Source organism: Notamacropus eugenii, chromosome 3 (genome assembly GCF_028372415.1).
Source record: "Notamacropus eugenii isolate mMacEug1 chromosome 3, mMacEug1.pri_v2, whole genome shotgun sequence".
NCBI classification, from domain to species: Eukaryota; Metazoa; Chordata; class Mammalia; order Diprotodontia; family Macropodidae; genus Notamacropus; species Notamacropus eugenii.
In genome coordinates, this window is record NC_092874.1 from 284,338,177 (window position 1) to 284,361,317 (window position 23,141).

Consider the following 23,141-nt stretch of genomic DNA (forward strand, 5'->3'; position numbering starts at 1 on the left):
TTGTTTGGTCTCATAAGGCATTCGTTCTCTAAATTGCTTTGAGGTCTGGTCTAATAAACCTTCCTGTTTTATCTTAATTAGTGGGATGTGGAGACCTAGAGAGATAGGATCCTTTCCCATGAGCCCACGTGTCTGGTGTTATAGAAAAGTAGTCGAGGTAATCACTGATTACAGGGTAGAATTGTGTTTAAGTTAAGTGTTGATGCTTCCTAGCCTCTACTGCCCATTGTCACGACTGATATCTCACTGGCCTGTGTTCACATACGTGGTTAGCCCTCCAGTGCCAGCCTTTGGTGGCTGAAGCTGCTGAAGGGGACAGTCTCTGTAGTGGAATCTTAGAGCCAGAGGACCGGGCAGCCATCCAGCCCCACCCCGCCTTCACAGATGGGGAATCTGAGGCTTGGGGACTCTGAAATACAGCTAAGGCCACACAGCAGCTGACGGTCTGAGGGATTAAAAAGGAAGACTCTTCATTAAAATAAAAAAAATTTAAGCAACAATTGGGTTTTATTTTTATTACCTTAAATTAAAGATTGAGGTCTGGGGGACAGTAATGGAAACTGTGTTAGGAGCAGGGGTCACTCTTAGGCCTGGCGTCAGGAACAGCATCTTCATTTTGAGAGCCTTCTGGCAGTGTGATAGAATGAGGAGGTCCTAGGGCCCCAGATCTAAAGCAGAGAGGGGCCGTCAAGGCCAGTCCATGTATCAGACTGAATTTGAGAACTCCGGTGACTTAGCTGGCCTCACATTGTAGCTAACTGCCAAAGGCAGGCTTGAATGCAGACTGTCTGGCTCCAAAGCCAGTCTTCTTCCACGGTCCCACACGGAGAAGTCTGGACAGCCGCTTTGTTGGGGCAAGTCTGTAAACGTTTATTAAGCACCTGTGACATGCTAGGCATCATGCTAAACTTTGAGGTTGCAAGGACAGGCAAAAACCAGTCCCTACTCTCTGAAGGAGCTCACGGTGTAACAGAGACAGCAAGCCAGCAGGTACATATGAATGAGATATGTGCAGAGTAGGGGGAAAGTTCTGAGATTCAGGAAGGTTGAAAAAGCAGAAGTTGGAGGGGAGGAAAGAGAATTCCAGGCCTGGGGGACACTTCTCAGGTGTGTCTTGGACTCCATGGCCCCTGAGGTCCCTTCTGACCCAGATTTGCTGGGTGTTTTTTTTTTGTCTGTTTTAAAGATGCTGATGTCTGTCTTTGATACTTTTGCCTTAGCTATGACTATGAGGCGGGAAGAGAGTCTGCGTTGGAGATGATTGCCCACCTTTTCGAGACCTTCCCTCAGGTACTGTTTGTATGGAGTACAGATATAGAGCAGTGTTGATGCATGTGCCAGGGAAAGGTACAGCCCTCACCCATTTCTTAGAGTGGTGCTGGAGCTCGCCATGGTGAACGAGGAAGTATTGGTCCCCTCCACAGTCACTCCTGTTTCTCTTCTGTTAGGGTTTGCTCCACGAGAACTGTGGGCTGTTCTTTGTTCCACTTTGTCTCATGATGATCAATGACAACTCTGCCAAGTGCAAAAAAATGGCCTCCATGGCAGTCAAGCTGTTGCTCAGCAAAGTTAGCCTGGAGAACAAAGACCTGATGTACGTGCTCGTGGTCAAATGGTTTGGGAGTCAGAAGGTAGGGAGTGTTTCAGCGCATTCTGCCTAGGGCCCAGACCTGCTGTGGGGAAGTTGGAAGACGGTGTGGGGAGGTATCAGACTGCTGTGGGAGGTGCCCGGCTCCCTGGGCCTGACGTCCTGGCTCTGCTGTGTCCTGTCTGTCTGACCCTGGCTGGCCTTGTGTTTTTCGGGGCCCAGCTCCTCCTTCTGTGTGCAATGGCAGGGTTGCACTCAGTGGCCCCTATGGGCTCTTCCAGCCCTAGAGCCAGTGCTCATGCCCGCATTCTTGTGTATGTCCCCCTGATAAAATGGAGGCCCCTTAAGGGCATCTGTCTTCATGTCCCCAGCGGCCCACGCAGCACCTGGTTCACAGCAAACACTCAGTGCCTGCTTGTTGGATTGATTGATGGCACCGTGTTGGGACAGGCGGTTAGCTTCCTCACCCTGGAATTTGTTATGCCTGTGAAATCACAGATCCGGTCCCCACTTCTAAAACATTCCAGAAAATTCACCATGACGGTGGGAATGTCTCTTGTTTCTCAGTCTGGGTCAGTCTGACCACCTGCTGTGGAGTCATCAGGAGGTCTTATGGATCCTCTGACTCCGCAGCAGCCCACTGATGGTCTTGGGCTTTCTCTCCCGCTGGCAGAGTCTGCAGAAACGCTTGGCTGCCCAGACCTGCGGCTTGTTTGTGGAGGCCGAAGGGGTAGATTTCGAGAGGAGATTCGGGACAGTCCTGCCCGTGATCGAGAGAGAGCTTGAGCCTTCCCAGCTCCGAGATGTAAGTTTGTGCTGGGAAAGGAAATCTTCTTGTCTGTACGTATGTTTTTCGTGAAACTGTATCTTGGGAAAGAAAGGGATTGTTGACGTGTCCAGGGGGAGTCACTCCTGGCACAGATGCCAAGTGCATTGGCATTCAGAAAGTCCAAGTTGCAAAGCAAGTTGGTTTCCATTCTCCCTGCTCTCTCCCTTGGTGAGCTCAGTGAGTCTCAGCTTCAGCTATCATTGCTTTTCATATTAGTAGTTTTCTTTTGTCCCATAGCTCAGCCTCCATCTTTTGGGGACTTTGCAGGACACACCAGCCATCCCCACTCACTGCTCACCTTGTGTGCATTGTCTTAGGGCCAGAGCTGCCCTGCTTCCAATGAGGGTTTGAATCCCCAACGCTGGCCACAGCTCCAGGTGGACACTTAGGGCTTTGTTGATGCTTATCCACCCATCCCTCCTTCAATCCCTCCATCTTGCCTTTGCATTTTATTTTAGCTCCCAGGATCTGAAATAAAATGAGGGGACTGGACTCAGTGAATGTTATCCTCCTGGGGCTTTTGCAAGAACCATGTTACCATCTGCAGTCATATTATCCAGTGTATCATTGGCCTTTAAGAAATATTCCATAGTAATAAAAACTAGAGGTTAGGCATTTTTAAACTGAATTTTCATTTCATTATTATTTTGAAATTTTCAAAGAGAGTGTGACCTGATGGGCAGAGTCCAGACTCAGAGCCTTGTAGGTTGCAGTGTGAGGCCTGCTTCTGACCCATCCTGACTGTGTGACCCTGGGAAGGTCTTTTCCTGCCCGGGTCTTAGTGCCACTCGCAGCACAGAGAGAGCCTGTCTGCCATGGTTGGGAGAGTTTCCTCCCCTGGGGGTTTTCTCAAGGCCAGTCCCTGTCCTGCTCCCACTTATTTGGAAGAGACGTGGAGATTTTCTGGTGGCATCCATTGAACGCTCTTGTGGTTTTTAGTCAGACTCCCCCTGCCTTACCTTGTCCTGACTCATAATGACGCTTCCGCGCTTGGACTTGTTTTGTAGCTCATTGAACAAGCTGATGAAAAAGCATCGGACAAACTTCTCTTTGGTTTTCTTACACTGATAACTAAACTCATCAAGGAATCCAATTTTCTTCAGCTCACCAAACATCCCGAGAGTCTGAACAACATCTGGAGTAAGTAGATTGTTCTAAGACTGACTGACCAGCTGACCACACGCATCTTTTATTGGTTGGATTAGAAGCCTTGAAAGCAGCTGTCAGAATCTGGCTGCTAGCTCCCCAGTGGTCAGTGTTTCAGGGCTGAGCCTTGGGGTCCCTCCTGGTCTTCTTGTGTGCTCAGAGCTCCACTCACCACTGAGGGGGCCCTGAGGCTGCACACGCGGCCAGGCAGGCATTCTGCAGGGAGAGACAATGTGTGTGTGTGCTGGAAGCAAAGACCAGAGTCACAAGCAGACACAGGAATTGGGAGGGAGAGCTAGCCTGTGGTCTGATGAGCAGGTGGGTCATAGCTTGAGGGCTGGGCAGAATGGGTCTTAGAGGCCGTCTGCTTCTATCCCCTCATTTCACAGAAGGAGAAACTGAGGTCAAGGGTAGGCAGGAATAGATGAGGCCAACAGTCAGGAGGTGGAGCTAAGTACTCTTCCAAAGGCTCTTCTCTTGCCCCAGTCCCAGGCTGCCTCTCAAAATCTACAACCTTTGGTGTCTGTATCTCGCCAAAGCCTTTTTGTGAGGAAACACAGTCAGACTGTGGTAGCAGAGGTCACAGGACCTGAGTTGGAAGGGAGCTCTGAGGTCTTTGGGGCCTTCATTTCTGGGGAGAAAAAGTGACTCATCCAGTTGTGATGAACTCATGGGTCCAGACCCTGTCTCTTTGAGGACCCGTGGATATAAAGGGTCCCGAAAGCATGCTTGTATGTACCTATGTCTGTAATTATGTCTGTGTACACACATGCACATACACACGCACATATGTACATACACCAGTTTTTACCCAGCATGTGGATGAACAGACAAAACTCCACCATAACCCTCTTAACTGTAGAAGTTACCCCAATGTTTTTAGTGTCTGTGGTTCTTGTATCAGGCTCCCCAGGGTCAGTTGGGATGGATGCTGTAACTCCCTTCAAAGAAGTCAGTGTGGAACCCCATGATTTCCCCCTCCAGTGTGTAGGCAGTGAAGAAGAAAATCTCTTTGCTTTCCCCCAGGTCATGTCCAGTCCCATCTGTCCCATCCCCACAGCTGGGTGTGGCTCACTTCAGCCCAAATTTTTGGATTACTCTTCGCCTCCTGTAAACCAGAGGAATTGATTAAGAGATGGGCCTCCCAGAAGTCTGAGAAGACAAGGTCAGGCCCGGTGGCCATTAACTTCCTGACCAAGGACCTGGATCAGAAGGTAAAGTGTCGAGGGCTGATCACGGGGGTCTCCTCCCCCGACTTGCCCCACGCCATCTTCCTCAAGGCACTTGGGTGACACAACAGAATCATCCTTATAGCCCTTGGTGGTGAGGAAAGTCTTCTGTTTGGGACAGAGAAGAAACTATAAAACTTTATAAAGCAGAAGTGCCCCCCCACAGGTCATCGTTCTGATTGTGCGTACGTTCGTGTGCTTGTTGTCATCTTTAAAAAAGCACTTATTTCCATTTGACACACAGAAGGTACTTAATAAATAATTGCTGACAGATTGATTGATTAACTGATATTTATTTATGCAGCCCTTAACGAGTTTGCAAAGCAGTTTGCATGCATTATTTCATGGGCAGCTATATCAGTAATGAGCTTTTATTCATGATAATGCTCACAGTATCTGACATCCTTGTTTTGCAGGTGAGGAAGCTGAGGCCCAATGGCTTGGCAGGGTCCTACAGCCTGTACGTGTCCAGAGCTTGCTCATTCCAGGCCTAGCATTACTTTTATGATAGGGTTCATAGCCTTCTCTATTAGTGTAAAGGGTCTCTCTGATCCTGTGAAAAGAAGAAAGGGAGGCGCATGCTGGGTACTTGTGTGCCATTGGTGGTCGGCAGTTGTGGGAAGCACCATGTCTGAGACAAACCTGTCCTTTCTTATTATTTCAGATGAAAAGACTGGCTTTAGCCTTTTGCTATCAATTGCAGTCGGAGTTTCTGGATCAGTCTCTGGGAGAACAGGTAGGAATGAGAAAGCTGTGAACAAGCCAGCCTTTGTTGCGTCTGGGGTAGAGAAGGGGCCTGCTGCCAGCTCATGCACACAACCACTTTCAAGGGCTTCTCACTTTAGAAGCTACTTTTCCCTGGAGGACTTCTTTGCTCATGAAGCAGGGATGCCAGTCACTGTAGGGCAGTTGCTGGCATCTCACGCAGCTGGAACATTGCTAAGTAGCTATATGATAAAGGAGTGGAACCCTAGGTTTGTCCAGAGTGCTTTCCATAAGGGTCTCCTTTGATCTCCTGACTGCCCTGGAAGGTAGGTTGCTGTCATCCACCTTTAACAGGTGAGAAAACTGAGGCAGACAAAAGTTAAGTGACTTACTCAGGGTCACACAGCTAAGAGGTGTCCACAGCCAAATCTGAACCCAGATCTTCCTGGCTTCAGGCCTAGTGCTCGGTGCATGATATCATCTGGCTGTCTGCTTGGCTGTTTGTAAACTAAACATAGGTAAGAAAACCCCTCTCTCTGCCTTTGGTATAGCAGATGGTCATTGGAATAGCAGTCTGACTCTTCTCTTGGTTATAAGTGGGTGAAAGGCATGGCCAGGCCACGTTAGGCCACCTGTGGGAAAATCACCATATAATTCTGGAGAGGAAGAACTTGCCCCACCGAAATCGTGGGGACCTTTGGGAGAAAGTAAGCAGCTGACATGGACTTTTCTCTCTTTTGTTTTTGTTTTTGAAGATTGTTAAGAATTTGTTGTTTGTTGCCAAAGTCATCTATCTTCTGGTGCTCCACACAGAAGAGGACGGTGCCTCTGAGGGGAATGCAGAGGCATCTGCCCCAGAAACGCCCCAGACTGCAGGGTGTGAGGAGGACTGCAGGCATGAGGCGGGTGCAGGGCTTGAGGAGGAGGCAGGGCCATCCCAAGAAGCCCCCGATGATGAAAATCAGGCGGCTGGAACAGAAGAGCAGGGCAGACCTGCCAACCTGTTCTGGCTGATCCACAAGTTGTCCATCATGGCCAAACGAGAAGCTGCGTATTCACCCAAAAATCCTCTAAAGGTGAGACAGATGAGGCCCCCGGGGCCTTGGAGCCTGGGCTTGAAAAACAACTTGTTTTTCAAGGACATGGATATGCTTTCCGTATCGGTTCCCTCTGTGCTGTGTTTTTATGCCTCTAAAGGCATGACTCCCACACAGCGCTCACTCATTTGCAATGATCTGTTTTTCAGAGAACCTGTGTCTTTAAGTTCTTGGGAGCGCTGGCCCTCGATCTGGGCCCTGGCAGGGTCCGGCCTTTTCTCCCCATGATCCTCGCTCCACTTTTTCGGGAGCTCAACAGCACCTACTCAGAGCAAGGTGAGGATCCCCCTGGGGGGAGAGCCCTGTGAAGGAGGATAGAGGAAAGCTCCCTCCACAGACATGGGTCACCACTCCAAGGACCTGCCCATGGCCCCCTGGGAGAGGGTGTCTGCAATAGCCAGAGCCCTGGTGGCCATGCGTTAGGCCACAGGGGTCCTAAAGTGGGCAGACGTCATCTGGCAGCATCCCACACCCTTGGTCCTCTGCCTTGGCAAGGGTAGGAGGTGCCTTCAGGGCCACTTGGTCATTCCAGTCACCTGGTGGGGTTCCTTTGGTGTCTGCACTCTCCATTTCCTTCTCTTTGCCCCACTTCCTCTCAGTCCCCTGTGCCCGTCTGGGTGCTTGCCAACCCTCCTGGGGGCAGCCAGATTTCCTCACCTCCATCTGTGTCTCATGACTTGCTATCATTCCATGACTGATGGGTACCAGCCCTCATGACAGCTGAGACTGGTGGTGTGGGTAGCAGGGTTCTGTTGGGTTTCGGGTACCCAGTGCTGGGTCCTGGTGGCTGTTTTAGCCACACTCATTCCTTCCCAGAATGGCCCCGACCTCTCGACAGGGGGTAGCCTTTTTTCTGAGCACCATCTTTGCCAGGTGGTGGTGAGTGATCTCTGTGTCCGTGTGTGTTAACTTTTTTAATGAGCAGACCCCTCGCTGAAGAACCTCTCCCAGGAAATCCTGGAGCTGCTCAAGAAGATGGTGGGCCTGGAAGTCTTCTCATTGGCGTTCGCCTCTGTGCAAAAGCGGGCCCGGGAGAGGAGGGCGCTCCGCATCAAGCGGAAGGCCCTGCAGGTTAGTGCCGGCCCTCGCCACCGTCCATCCTGCCTCCTGCCGCATCCTCAGGCCCCCCTCCCCCAAAACCCCCTCAATCCTATTCCCTTTGTCTCTGCAGGCTGTGACTAATCCCGACATTGCTGCCAAGAAGAAGATGAAGAAACACAAGAATAAGAGTGAGGCCAAGAAGAGGAAGATCGAGTTCCTGCGGCCAGGCTACAAGGCCAAGAGGCAGAGGACCCACGGCCTGCGGGACCTGGCCATGGTGGAGTGAGGCCGGGCCGCCCTGCCGCAGCCAGGGCCTCTGGAGTGTGTGTACAGCTATCGTGTTCATAATGCCCAGGGTTTTAAACATTAAAATATACTAAAAGAGTTTTATAATGATGCTTGGTCTGGATTTGTGTGTGTGTGCGTGCATGTGTTCAGAGGGAGTCAGGAGTCACCACCAATCACATGTTTTATAAAAAAGAATAAAAACAAGATGCTGTTTCTCCTTTTGCATTTGGGGTTAGAATTTGCCGTTGTTGGACCTGGACCCTTTTGGAAGCAACTCTGGTGACGCTATGGGCCCTTCCTATGGATGTTGTGAAGTCATTGAAATGCTCAGCTTCAGTTAGAGTTTAGTGGTAGCTGAGATGTCATTTCTTTTTTCCTGCCCAAGTTCATGGACCCCCTAAAATCTGCTGTGTGCCCCCATCATCTTGGGGGTCTCCTAATGATTAAGACCCTTTGATTTTGGAATGTCTGCGTTGTAAGATCTAGCTTCCTTCCTCAGAGTTTGTGGAACAAGGTCATGTTGTCCACGTGCGGGGTGGTTTCTGCTTCATCCTCTGTACAGAGTACTTCAGTACAAATAGTAGTACATAGTGATTCCAGTAACAGACATGCCAACTCTGGGTTCAAGTTCCATCTGGGCAAGTCACTTATCGATAATGAGCTGGGCATTGTGTGAAGCGCTTTACAGTGATTAACTTAAGGGTTCTCACAACTACTCCAGAAGGTTGGTATTGTTATGACCCCCATTTTACAAAAATGAGGAAACTGAGGCTGGCATAAGTTCAGTGACTTGCCCAGGGTCATCCACCTCCCGAGTCTCTGGCCCAGCACTCTGTGCGCTCCATCGTCTGCCAGCAGCCTCTCTTAAGGTTCCAACTTGAGTTGGTAGGAGTTTTCGTCATCTGAGAGTTCCTTGTACCAATGAAACCACAGGCAGATCCATCAAACGTCTGCTTTCAAAATCTGCCCGTTTTGCTTCTACCTCAGACTTCTCGTTGAACCTTGAAATGGCTTTGTGTTCTGGTGGTCCACTTTCAAACTCATGTCTCCACTGTCAGCTGACCTCAGTGACCGTTCCCCAGAGCCACTTGTAGTTGACCATTTTGTACCGTGCTGTTGCTTGCCAGCCAGATGTCGTAGTTGTCTTGTATTTCTACTCTGACCCTGTCGGCTAGTGGTGTGGCCCATCACATGCTAGCAAATCACCTTGTTTTTAATCCATATTTGCAAATGTTTTGACATTAAAATTGTATGTTTTATGGAAACAAATCGGTATGCGTGTGTTGTCTATACAAAGTTTTCTTTTCTCCTGATCCCTTTACCCCTAAGAAGTGGACCCAGTGTGTTCGTTGTATTAATGGGTGAAGGAAGTGTGGAGTACCTTGGTGCCAAGCAGGTGCACCTCAGGGGTCATTAAGAAAGGAAGATGTGCTCTGTTTGTTTCCTGATCCTTTTCTGTTCCTTGCCTTGAGAGTGCTGATCTGTCTGTAGCCTTTTCTGCTCCTCAGGGCTAAGGAGCCAGCAGAGTTGCAAGAATGCTGGGCTTGAAGCCAGGGAGACCTGGATTCAGATTCTGCCTCTGACACTTGATAGCTGTAAGATCTAGGAAAAGTCACTCAGCACTTAGACCAACATTTACAGATGAATTGCTGAACTGCCTTGACAGAGGGAATTCCTTCATCCCCGGGAAACCACAGGTTGACAGCCCCCCAGATCTTTGATCCCTCCTAGAAAAAGCCCAGGACAAGCAGAAGCTCCCTCCCAAGGCTCCTGGCGAAACTCAAAGGTAAACCAGAGTCTATCAGGTGCTGTTACACCACTTCTCATTATTGAAGTCAGTCATGAGTTGGGGAACCAGTGAGCTTTTTAGCAGTTTTAGTTGGCCAATTATATACATCAAGATCCTGTCCATGCTACTGGTCACAAGGAGAGCCAGATTGAAATGTCAGGGAAACTTTGGGCCTACTACAAGAAAATCACAAAAAACTTACCCCACGGAAAGGTAGGCAGTAGTGCTATTGTTTGCATATAAGGGGAATGTAACTTTTTAATCCGCTTTTGTGGACATACTGTTTTATATTTTTCTACCTATGCCTCCCAGAAATCCATTTCTGTCTCTTAATGACAATTATCTTTTTAAGAAAAAAGGTAAGCAATTCTGTATGACTGATTAATGCATCCACCAGTTATTGTAGACGTTCCACACCTGTGGACCACCCCCTTGCTTTGGCAGAATTTGGGTATCTTCTCATGACTCTAATTTGGGGTCAGGTTCATTTTTTCTTGTCTTGTGGCAGTTACATTTTGGAACGGTAGCAGTTACATATTGGTTTTTTGATTCTGCTTACTTCACTCTGCATCGCATTGTGTAAATACTTCCATGTTTCTCTGTTCAGCCTAATCCTCTTTGCTTAACAGCATTTTTTGTTCCATTCATGCACTAGAATTTGGTTAGCCATTTCCCAATCAACGTATGTTTGCAGTCATTGGCTACCTAAAAAAAGTTAAAATATTTTGGTGTACATGGAGCCTTTCTTTTTATTAATTCTCTCCTCCAGTGCTTAATCTCCTGTCATAGGTATGGACATTTCAGCCGCTGTCTGCATAATTCCAGACTGCTTTCTAGAATGGTTGTACAAATTCAAAGCTCCACCAATAATGCAACCCCTAATTTTGATTATCTTTTGGTGGTTTTGGGTTTTGGTTTTTTCTTTTTTGTTTGCTGGATGTGAGACAAAACTCCAGGGCTGTTTTGATTTGCATTTTTCTTATTATTAGGGAATTGGAATATTCATATGGCTAACATGCAATTCTTTTGAGAACTGTTCCTATCTGAGATGTTAGTAGTAGTAATCATCATCTTAAGTACCCAATTTTTCCGTTTCATGATGCAGCAGCCTATCCTCAAACAACTTACTGGCCTAGTACAATTTAAGGTTTAATGATTTAGATACCGAGTCCAATGCTCCTTATTTATGGGGCTCAAAGCCACCGGCTTGCTTAAGGTTATGACCCAGCCGGAGTTGGGATTAAGGTATTCAGATCTCCTGACCTCTTAATTCAAGGTTCTCAATACTGGATTATAGGCATTTCTACTGCTCAGCTATAAAGATCCTTTTTTCTTTCTCGGGGACAAGCCTGTGGACACTCGGTATCTGCGTTCCACCGCTTTAATTCATTAGGAACTTTAAAACTTCAGTGACTGGCCTGAATTCTACCAGAACTGAGGGCAACTCAATGTAACCTTCACTCTATCCAGAAGTGACCACAGCCAGTTAGGAAGAAGCTGGGCCTTCTCCAGGGTCCATAATAATGTCTGAAGTATCGTCAGTTCCCAGAACTAGAACTAATTTATGAATTTTGGGGATTACCCATTCCTGTTGTTGGATTACTATTTTCTTTTTCTGATGTGGATAATTAAAAGCTTTAGAACTGGTTCAAAGAAGTCTGCACAAACTGTTGAACTTAATAAAACTTCATTTAAGAAGAGTTGTTCAGTCTCATCTCCAAGGTTAACACGCGATTTACGCATTTCACTGATTCTATCCTAGTGTTTGTCTTCTCTCCTGATCCTGCCTGCCTGCATGCTGTCTTCAAAGGCACTGGGTGTAGGTGGCATGCCTGTTACTATGAATAATCTATCTTTCAGATGTGGGCAGTTCTGCAAAGAATTGCATGCTATTAACTACATGAACGTTCCAGCTCTCTAATGAGGAAATGCAAACCTCACCTCCTCATCCAGCAAATTAATGACATAGTAACGGTGGAGTTGAGGCAGAATCTCAATTCTACTTCTTTGTGAGTTTAAGCCTGTCATTTGACCGCTGGTTTCAGTTTCTAAAATCTGTCTGTAGAAGCCTCAGAAGGGACTCAGTCTGCTTACAGTCACTGATCTGGGGAGGAGAAAAGTGAGTCCCTGACTTACTCAGGAGGTAAGCAGTCTCCGAAGGAGTCCAGGCCATTGCTCTACAACCCCTGTGTTATGGAGACAGGCCTTCCACTAGGCTGCATGCAGTACTTTTCCTCCCTACAAGGCCTCTAGAATTCTAATGATAGATTTGAAAGGTCATTCTAAGGCCTGTGAACAAATGCCTTCCTGTGTTGTGCAGGGTTAGTAAGGATGAGACCCCACCCCCCCCAAAGGCTGAGGCACATTCTGGCACTGCCCCCTCTCCCCCAGCAGCTTTTTACTTTGCTGCAGGGCTGCCCCAGCCTGCCCAGGGAGAGCAGCACCGTAAATAAGAATCCATTCTACAATGACAGTTACGATATTTATTAGTGTTTACAACAAACAAGCTACAGCCACTAACTCCAAAATTAAATTTTAATTCCAACAAGGATGCATTTTTCAAAAGGGCCATACCAGGCCAGAAATTCCATACAAATGAACATATTCTACCTTGACAAAAACAGGAAAATAAGAAAAGATTATATAATACAGAATAGACATTCAGTTGGTTCAATCAAGGTAAGATATCCCTTGAACAAAAACTTTTATTTTCAGTATTACGAGTGTTTCAATCAGTCCAGTAGATGCCAGAAACTGTATTAATGTTGAGTGGTAGTGTGTGGCTCTTTTGACTGTCCCAGAAGGGATGCATGACGGTCACCTTCGTTGTGTGAGGCTACTGCCGGCTCTTCAATGTTTCTACTAACCTATAAGAAGAAAACACATATGTTAGTGGAATAAACTTCAAACGCGTTCACCAGAGGACAGTGCATACCTCTGTAATCCAGTCTTCTATGAGGGCACATTTGGTATAATTGTGGCCACAAGGGTTCTGATGGACCCTGGACACAGTATTTGGGGAGTGCAAAAGTCAGCATCCTGGCCTACAAAATGAGAGGGGTGTCCTGGCTCCCCCTTCCCAGCTCTTAAAGTCCTGCAACCTTGCAATTACTAGTCAGGAAGTTGTCCTGCAGGTTAGGTCAGGGTTTCAATTTATGTGGGCCAATTAGCCTGGCACCACTCTGTGATGAAGGTCACATTTCTTAGGATGCAGACTTCTAATCAGGGCGGGAACAGCCAGAATGGAGCACATCTCTACTGCCATCATCACGACAGCAAAAGTTCTGCAAAATGAGACTTGCCATTCCATTGCCTCATCAAGGCCAGTGCCCTTCGTTGCAGATGTTTTGAAAATCTGCCATTTTCGGTCCTTCAAGGCTGGAAGCCCGAGTGAATTAGCCATCTCCGTAGGGGTCATGGCCTGTTCCATGTCCTGCTTGTTTGCAAACACCACTAAAATCGCTTTCCTTAGCTCTTCTTCCTGTAGAGGTAAATACAATTCACATCTGTTTCACAAGCGTCTTCCTCACTGACAAATCCTGCCCCTATACTATTAATTAATCTTATTTTTTTTAACACAACTGAAGGAAGGTTTGAGCTCAGACCATCTCATGGGCCAGATTCCATCAGTCAACCTCCATTACTACAAATATCCTTCCTAAAAAAACTTTTGTGTAAGAGAGACAATTTGATGAACTCCTTAGAAGCAGTTATTTAATCTCACAGAAACCTAATTCAGAGTGAATTTGAATAGTTCATTGTTCTTCTAACAGAATTTTATTTTTCTTAAGGTTCTTATAAATATGATGCTACCTCATGAAAATTAAGTGAAGGGTTTTGTTTTTCTTTGTTAGTAGTGGGAGAGAAAATGCTGAATTGAAAAAAGTTTTAAGAAATTAAAAGTGAGATAAGTCATAAAATTTGTAATTTCCACCTGGGAGGCAGCCAGCGGAGGTCTGACAATATTAGATAAGGAAAATCCATTCTTGGAAATGTCTTTTTGTTTGGAAAACTTGTTCCTTCCTACATATGGGATGGTCCAGACCCTCTATACCTGAAGGACCCCCAGGGGCTGATCCTGTTTTCTAGAAGGTTTCCTTTTCAGCTGTGCTAAATGTAGCAGGTTAACGAATGAATTTTTAAAACACAATGTTTAAATGAACTGAGCCTGAAACCTAGTAGTGCATGCCTTTTTTGACATTTAAACTCTCCTTTCAGAACCACTTCAGAGAGGATATGACACCCGCAGAAAAGGCCACACAGGGCAGTGTAACGAATGACCACTGCCTGGGTTCAGGGGAGTGAGATGGGTTCTCCTGCTGCTGACACCGCCAAATGCCAAGTGAACCTGGGAAAGTGTCTCTTTGCTCTCCACCTAAATCCCAGCTCTGACACTTGATAATTATGTCTCAGGGAGTCCACTGTGTCATCTGTGAAATGAGACCCCTCAAGTTCTTCCCTACTCTGGATTCTGTAAATATGAATTTAGTTTTATAGAGAAAGATTTATTTTTCCTATTTCTAAAAAAAACCCCCCCAAAACTTTAGAGAATCCTACCCTATCTCCCCAATGCAACCCACCCCAATATCTTCCGCAACGGATGGAGGTTTTCTTACCTCCAACATGGCAACTAACTCCGACTTGGAAACTCCAATGCGGTCTCGATCACAGCTGTCCACGACGTAAATGACTGCATCGGTGTTTGAATAATAACATCGCCAGTACGGCCTGCGCAAAGTGCAAAAACAAAGCTCTCACAATTTAAAGTAGGAAACAACTTCATTACAGCCGAGGTAAAGTTTAGTCAGTGCTCAGAAGGAGTCTCCACAAGGACAGATGACAAAAAGAATTCTTTTCTGGGCGAAGTCTAGAATGTCATGAAGAGCACGTGTGCATGGGGTTAATGTGGATTTCCCACACTCAAGAATGACACAGCAAGAGAACACCAGTGGAAAGTGACTTACAAAACCCCAACTAAGATTTCTTAGCTTATAATTTGATGGAGGGAGATCTAATTTCAATTCAGAACAAGAAAAACAAGGGAGATACTAAATTTAGGATCATGTTATCCCAAGAGGTAGAACAGACTAAAAATACTAAGAGGCTCGAGAGAGTTTAGATAATTTTCTAACTAGTTTCCCTAGAAGGAGTTAAGGAAAATCAGAAATGAGTTCTTATGGGCATAAGGGTAAGGAAAGGGACAGCAAGCAGTCCTACCATTTTAAGATAATGTCAAACAAAATAATAAAACACCAAGAAATATCCCTTTGTGTCAATGTCAGAGAAACACTAGACTGACACCATTCTATCCCTAAATCTACATTTTCACAAATCAGACTAAAGTGACAATGCCTCTCAGGCATTTTAAACATGAAAGCAACATGAGGAAGACTCAGGTGCTCAAGAATTACCCATAAGATTGGAGGACTGAAAGTCACTCTCTTCAAAGAGCAGGGAATCTGATGAGAACATAAGGAAGGAAATTCATGGTTAAAGACAATACCCGTACGAAATCACCTTTGGAGAAGATGTTTCATTTAAATAGTATCGAATCAATTTGGTTTCCTGAGAAAAAAGATAGAGATCCTGAATGGGGGGAAAAGGAGGTAAGAAATTGATGGGAATTCTCAGAAGTGGGCAGGCCATTAAAAAGCTTTATGCTGTTTTAATTTAAAACAGATCTGAGCTTGCACCATTTAAGGAGCAGTACGGTACTTGGAAGGCACTGCCACAGTGGCTATCAGTAGAGTTGCAGTCAGGATCCTGCGTGATTGCTGGGTCTCAGTTTTCTCACCTGTAAAATAAGGGGATTAGACTAAAGGGCCTCCAGCTCTACAGGTTCCTTCCAGTTTGAAATCTAGGATCACATGATCCTCCTCCTATGAAGCTCTATGGTTTGTAAAAACTGTTAAATTCAATAAGGTAAATAATTACACCTTAGTACCATACAACAAAGTTGTTTGTTACCTGATACTTGTCTGTCCTCCTAAATCCCAGACTTGAAATTTAAGGTTTTTGTATGTTACCGTCTCCACATTGAAACCAATGGCTAAAAGAGAAAACAAACCAGCAACTCTTTAAAGAAAAACAACAACAAAAACTCTATTTTATTTATTTTTAACATTCATTTTTAACAATTTTGAGTTCCAATTCTCTCCCTCCAGCCCCTCTCCCAAACACTGAGAAGGCAAGAAATATCAGTTATACATGTGAAGAAATGCAAAAGACATTTCCATATTAGCCATGTTGAAAAAAAATAAAAGGAAGTTTAAAAAATGTGCTTCAGCCTGTACTCAGAGCTCATCAGTTCTCTCTCTGAAGGTGGATAGCTTTTTTCATCGTGAATCATCTGGAATACTCTTAGATCACTATACTGATCAGAATAACTGAAGTCTCTCACAGGTGATCACTGTACCATGCTGCTGCTACAGTATATAATATTCCCCTGATTCGGCTCATTAAGTCTTCTCAGGTGTTTCTGAAATCTGCCGGCTCCTCATTTCTCACAGCGCAACAGCATTCCATCACAGTCATACACCACAGCTTGTTCAGCCATTCCCCAACTGACAGGCATCCCCTCAATTTCCAATCTTTCACCACCACAAGGAGCGGCTGTAAGTATGTTTGTACCTGAGTCCTTTTCCTTTAACTTTGATCTCTTTGGGTTACAAACCCAATAGTGCTATTACTGGGTCAAAGAGTATGCAGAGTTTTATAACCCCTTGGGCATATTCTAAACTGTTCTCCAGAATGGTGGGATTAGTTTGCAACTCCATCAAAGTGGATTAATGTCCCTATTTTTCCACATCCCTACCAGCATTTATCATTTTTCTTTCCTGCCATGTTAGCCAGTCTGATGGGTGTGAGGTGTTATCTTGGAGTTGCTTTAATTTGCCTTTTTCTAATCAAAAGTGATTTAGAGTGTCTTTTCATATGACTATAGATAGCTCTGATTTCTTCTGAAAACCGCCTGTTTGTATCCTTGAGCTCCAATTCTGCCATGGAAGGTTACTCAGGGCACCTCACTAAAGGGCTTCACCCCATTTTCCTCATCTTTAAATGGGGTATAAGAACAGAAGTGTGTAGAAGAAACGCTGGATAACTTGTAAAATGCTAAACAAATTCAAGTTACTGTTACTTACTGGGAATAGTAGTAACAACTTCTCCGACTTGTAATCTGTACAAAATTGTTGTTTTTCCAGCTCCATCTAAGCCCAAAATTAAAATTCTCATCTCCCGAGTTCCAAACAGACTGGAAAAAATAGTTGAGAAAAAGCCACCTGCAAAACAAACAAATAAATAAATAAATTTCATGTTATTTGGGGGAACTAGATTTTACAAAGGAAAACATTTGATTATTGTAATTTTTCCTTTCCTTTCAAAGTGGCCAACTGATTTTTTTTCAGAACCCTACACTTGCATTTTTCTGTCAAGAGCTTAAACTTTTAAATTCAGTTTCACTCAGTTTCTACAAGAAAAAAAGAAGAAAAAAAACCAACTTTAAAATATCCCCCAGTAGCTTTATGGGGAATTTCTAGTTCATGAAGGAAAAACGCACTGTTTCACTACCTATCACTCCACTTACATGCATTATATTGCAGACTATTCATTCATGAGCCACACTTATCCCAGCAGGTAGTGTTCTCTGAGCACACAGTACAACTGAGTCCCTACTGAGCCATAAGGGCCAAAGATTATTTGATAATTCAGTAACCACCAACCTCAGCTTTGGAAGACAAGCACCAGGCTTAAGCACCTCTCTGTATGGACAGGTGTGGACCTGAATGCTTACAAGAAGGCCAAGAAACTAAAGGACAGGCATCTGTCAGCCGCACCCTTTCTCTAGGATCCCTCTGCTCTGGATCTCTTTCTGGGAAATTCAGACTCCAATGCTTCATGAAGCCAAAAGGTTTCTAATAAGTGAATGTCTTTTGTATCAGAAGCAACCAACTCTCCAATTAGATTGAAATATAACTGGGAAATGCTTACAAAATAAATAAAAACATGAAACCAAGATAAGGTTAATTTTTGGTCTAAGTCAACAAATAGTCGGCAGGCATCCATTTCTATTTGAATTTTAACACCACTGTTCTCCACTGCCATAAAACACCCAAGTCTGGTTCTCAGATTCTACTAGGTACAAACCAAAGAAAGAAAAAGTCCCACCTTTCCTATATAATTCATAATGACATTGCAAATATATGCCTGTGGTAATTACATGAACTAGCCAATAAAGTGTGGCTGCCTCAGCTGGTGCCATCACTATGGCCCGGAAATCCAATCTGGCATTTGTGAAGGGTTAAAGGCAAACACTATGATAAGCAGGGGGGGAGGGTCCCAAAGATGAAAATCTACACCATCCCTGTCCTCAAAGGGCTTGTAAATTGGCAGAGGATTAAGACACGCACACAAATGGAAAAGGATTTCACCAGGCAGAGAATGGGGAAGGTGATGAGCACCCCTCCAAACGCTGGCATACAAATCTCATTCTTCCCCACTAAATCACAAGCTTCCTGAAGCTTGTGTGGATTTTCATCTTTGCACTTCCAGCATGGTAGATGGCCCACAAGTAATGCACAGAGGCAAGAAGAGGCAGGTCAAAGATCAATATGGCTCAAGTGACTGGAGCCAGACCCAAGTAGAAAATCCCAGATGTCTTTTTTAAGCTTTTCTATTTTATTCAGCTGACAAAAGTTAATGGAGTAAATAATGGAGATTCAACAGTACCAGACCTTAAACTATATTATAAGGTGAGAGAATTGTTGAAGTGTAAAATGGATAATTTTGATTATTTTAAATTAGATATTATATAAATAAAACCAATGTAGCCAAGAATAGAAGGAAAGCAGAAAATTGGGGAAAAAACTTTTCATAGACAATTTCTCTGATATGATATGATTGTGCTGGAATACTGCTGTGATGTAAGCTGATGAGCTGAAATCATACAGCTAGTAAGTGATAGGGTCAGCAGTTGAAGTTGGGTCCTTTGACTCTAAATCAGTTGTCTTTCCATTAGACCAAGGGTTCTTAACTTTTTTTGTGCCATAGGTCCCTTAGTTAAGACTGTGGCCCCTTTCTCAGAATAATGGTTTACAAGCATAAAACAACATACACAAGTTTATTAAGAAAACCAATCACACTGAAATAGTTACCAATTTGGGGAAAAAAACCCCAACAAGTTCACAACTGATCTAACCATTATGGAGAGCAGTTGCCCAAAGAGCAATCAAACTGCATACCCTTTGATCTAGCAATACCAATACTAGGTGTGTATCCCAAGGAGATCATCAACAAGGGGAAAAGACCCATATATACAAAAATATAGCAGCTTTTTTTTGCAGTGGTGAAGAATTAGAAATTGAGGGGATGCCTGTCAACTGGGGAATGGCTGAACAAGATGTGGTATATGAATGTAATAGAATACTACTGGGCCATGAAAAATGATGAGCAAGTGGACTGCAGAAACACCTGGAAAGATTTATATAAACTGATGCAAAGTGAAGTGAGCAGAACCAGGAGAACACTGTACGTAATAACAGCAACACTGTGCGATGATCAACTCACTGACTCAGCTCTTTTCAGTAACGCAACGATCTAAGGCAGTTCCAAAAGACTCAAGACGTAAAATGCTATCCACATCTAGAGAAAGAATTGATGGAGTCTGAATGCAGATTGAAGGATACTATTTTCACTTTTTTTTGTTTGTAGTTTTTCCTTTTGTTCTGTTTCTTCTTATACAATATGGCTAATACAGAAATGTTTTACATGAATGCACATATATAACCTGTATCAAATTGGTTATCATCTCAGGGAGGAAGGAAGGGTGGAAGAAAATTTGTAACTGAATATTTTATTTAAAACAATGTTAAAAATTGTCTCCACATGTAACTAGGAAAAATAAAATACTAATTAAAAGGGAAAAAAAGTTGAGATTCCAGGTTAAGAACCCCATACACTAGTCCAGCATAATTCAATTCAACAAGTCTAAGAACTAAATTCAGGGGCACTGTATATACTAAAATCAAAATCCCTGTCCTCAAAGACTTTACACTTGGGAAAGATGTTGGTGACAAAACTACAAATAGGAGAAAAGTTGAGGAAGAGAATATTTACAACTGCAGAGATAAAGAAAAGCTTCACAGGGACCTAAAGGCCTTGAAGGCAAGAGAGGCTAAGACCAGGAAGGAGTGAATTCCACTAGGAGCCACAGGTTGGGTAAATCCTTGGAGGCAGAGGATGAAATGTTGAGTTGGATTCAGGTGGACAGTGGAACTGGAGAAAGGAAGAAGTGAAAAATAAGGCTAGAAAGACAGCCAAGAGCTAGATCATCAAAGGCCTAAAAAAGCTAAGGAGTTCGTTTTTATCCTATAAGCAATAGGGAGGCAAAAGTTTTTAAGGCAAAAAGTGACATGATCAGATGTAAGTCTTAGGAAGATGAGGTTAGCAAGAGAACTGAATGAGATAAAAGGTTGCTTTTAAAGAACCTAATTAGGAGCCTATTAAAGTAATGTAGGTGGGAGGTGATAAGGACTTAAACTAGAACTGAACTATGCCTGGAGAAAGGGGATACAAGAAATATTGTGGTAGAAAATACTTTGGCAAATGCCTGCATACAGAGAGAGGAATCAAGCCTAACTGTGAAGTTAGAGATCTCAGTGACTGGGAAGATGGAGATGCTTTCAACAGAAATACTGAACTGTGGGAGAAGAGCCTTGGGATGGTTTAGAAATATAATGAGTTCTATTTTGGATGCATTCAAATGTAAAATGCCTGAAAGACATCCAGGAGAGTTCCGTAGAAACACTAAGGCTGTTAAGAGGAAATCTTGAAAACTGTAAATTAGAAAAAAAACACCATCAAGGGTCATGATACCCAAACCAAGAATCCTAAACCAAAGACCAGCTAGTGCCACCAGTATCCAAACCAAGAGTCCCAAACCAAAGGCTATCTAGTGCCATCAGTACCCAAACCAAGAGTCCCAAAGACCATCTAGTGCCATCAGTACCCAAACCAAGAGTCCCAAACCAAAGACTATCTAGTGCCACCAGTACCCAAACCAAAGACCATCTAGTGCAATCAGTACCCAAACCAAGAGTCCCAAACCAAAGACCATCTAGTGCCACCAGTACCCAAACCAAGAGTCCCAAACCAAAGACCATCTAGTGCCACCAGTACCCAAACCAAAGACCATCTAGTGCCATCAGTACCCAAACCAAGAGTCCCAAACCAAAGACTATCTAGTGCCACCAGTACCTAAACCAAAGACCATCTATCTAGTGCAATCAGTACCCAAACCAAGAGTCCCAAACCAAAGACCATCTAGTGCTATCAATACCCAAACCAAGAATCCCAAACCAAAGACCATCTAGTGCCATCAATACCCAAACCAAGAATCCCAAACCAAAGACCATCTAGTGTAATCAGTACCCAAACCAAGAGTCCCAAACCAAAGACCATCTAGTGCCATCAGTACCCAAACCAAGAGTCCCAAACCAAAGACTATCTAGTGCCACCAGTACCCAAACCAAAGACCATCTAGTGCAATCAGTACCCAAACCAAGAGTCCCAAACCAAAGACCATCTAGTGCAATCAGTACCCAAACCAAGAGTCCCAAACCAAAGACCATCTAGTGCCACCAGTACCCAAACCAAGAGTTCCAAAGCAAAGACCATCTAGTGCCACCAGTACCCAAACCAAGAGTCCCAAACCAAAGACCATCTAGTGTAATCAGTATCCAAACCAAGAGTCCCAAACCAAAGACCATCTAGTGCCACCGGTATCCAAATGAAGAGTTCCAAACCAAAGACCATCTAGTGTAATCAGTACCCAAACCAAGAGTTCCAAACCAAAGACCATCTAGTGCCACCAGTACCCAAACCAAGAGTTCCAAACCAAAGACCATCTAGTGGAATCGATACACCAAACTAATAATCTCAAATCAAAACTGGCAACATGCATCAACATGTGGTCATCTATCCCTTTCGCCAGACTTCTAGCAAGGGGGAATTGATGCCATAAACTTTTATTAAGTACCTACCTATGCGTCATGCACTGTTCTAGGCACTAAGGGTACAAAATAAAATGGAACCTTAAGCGTTGACATTCCATATGCACGTATAAGTGTGTGTGTGTGTGCGCGTATATATCTACATGTCCACGCACACACACATATATACACATATACACACACTTATATACCTAAATTTCCAGAGGAAAGGCCCCATCTGATATGAAAAGCGGTTTATTAACAAGTGAACAAGGGTTCAGAGGTCCCCAAAAAGGGAAGTAATCCATAAGAAGGAGCAGGAAACTGGAATCCGGAATCCCACACTGGGTTGGCGAGTCTGCCAAGGGGCAGAGGCTGCCGCCCCATTCACAACAACAGAACCCGCTCACTTCTGGGAGGGGGCACCAACTGTGGGCACAGAGACGACCCCTGCACCCCTGGAGGCTGAGGAAGGGGCCTTCCATTTGGAACAAGAGCACTGGTCTAGGTCTGGACTGGACAGTGAGGTGACATGCCAGGGGCGGCCCTGGCACGATGCCCCCACCCCCAAGGAGGATGGCATTTGCAGATACCCCACAGGACAGAAGCGGGGCTCCCTCCTCCTCCTCCTCCGCCCCCTCCCGACCAGAGCACGCACCCAGCTCGGGCAGGCCACCAGAGCCCAGGCCGGTAATAAAAACCCGGCTGTCTTTACCGGAACCGCTGCCCCCCGCCCCCCCAGCGGCTTCTCATGGCCAGGGCGGGGGGCACTCTGGGGATGCCGGCCCCGGAAGGGTCAGCGAGAAGGGGGTGCTGTCCGTGGGGTGCGGGTCAGCTGTATGCAAGGGACCTTGGAGGGATTCGAGACGCCCCCCCATAACCACAGATGGGGAAACTGAGGCACGAGGGTCGACGGGGGAGGGGATCTGCCCTGGCCTCGGGGGACTGCGGGGGGGGGGAGGGGGAGATACCCCCTCGGACCCGCCCCCGGACGGAAGCCTCACCCATGGCTACGCCGGTTCCCCGCTGCTGGGTGCGCGGCCCCCGAGTCCTCCAACGTCTTCTCGGGCCTCAGCGCCGCCGCGGCCGATCGGCCTCCTCGGGCTCCCCGACCCCGAGCCCCTGCGCCAGCGACGTCCACGTCAGACTCCCGGTAGAGGCAGGGGCGGGGAGAATGGCAAGCTGCGGCTGCGCAGTGGGGCCGAGCCAATCCCGCGTCAGCGGCGGCTCTTTCGACACGACCTCCTCGCGAGTCTATGCGGAAAACTGAAAAAGATAAAATTAAGAGCTAATAAATTCCTCCATGTTATGGTCTCTTTTTTAGCTTCATCCAGCTGTAATCTGTTCAAACTATTGCTTTATTTTTTAAGTTTGAGTACACGCTGCGGCTAATCGGTTGACGCGGAATAGCAGCCTCCTGCGAGCCCGGAGGCGGGGCCTCT

At 45.4% G+C, this 23,141-nt stretch overlaps 2 protein-coding genes across 2 annotated transcripts in view; one reads left to right on the forward strand and one right to left on the reverse strand.

The window, feature by feature from the left end:
* The window catches only part of UTP20 (UTP20 small subunit processome component), a 95,669-nt gene extending 87,638 nt beyond the window's left edge, over positions 1-8,031 (forward strand). Inside the window, exons 53-62 of the mRNA XM_072655707.1 lie at positions 1,221-1,290; positions 1,449-1,631; positions 2,262-2,393; positions 3,425-3,557; positions 4,590-4,777; positions 5,457-5,528; positions 6,253-6,573; positions 6,744-6,870; positions 7,520-7,665; positions 7,766-8,031. Of these exons, the coding sequence (XP_072511808.1) occupies positions 1,221-1,290; positions 1,449-1,631; positions 2,262-2,393; positions 3,425-3,557; positions 4,590-4,777; positions 5,457-5,528; positions 6,253-6,573; positions 6,744-6,870; positions 7,520-7,665; positions 7,766-7,921 (1,528 nt within the window). The 3' untranslated portion in view covers positions 7,922-8,031. The remainder of the gene's footprint in view (positions 1-1,220; positions 1,291-1,448; positions 1,632-2,261; positions 2,394-3,424; positions 3,558-4,589; positions 4,778-5,456; positions 5,529-6,252; positions 6,574-6,743; positions 6,871-7,519; positions 7,666-7,765) is intronic.
* Positions 8,032-12,180: 4,149 nt separating this feature from the next.
* ARL1 (ARF like GTPase 1) lies at positions 12,181-23,141 on the reverse strand. The gene is made up of 6 exons (XM_072655708.1): positions 22,704-23,141; positions 16,855-16,992; positions 15,680-15,761; positions 14,329-14,440; positions 13,015-13,193; positions 12,181-12,579 (listed from the first exon to the last, which is right to left on the reverse strand). Exons 1-6 carry the CDS (start codon positions 22,705-22,707, stop codon positions 12,549-12,551), a joined length of 546 nt encoding a protein of 181 aa, XP_072511809.1. The 5' UTR covers positions 22,708-23,141; the 3' UTR covers positions 12,181-12,548.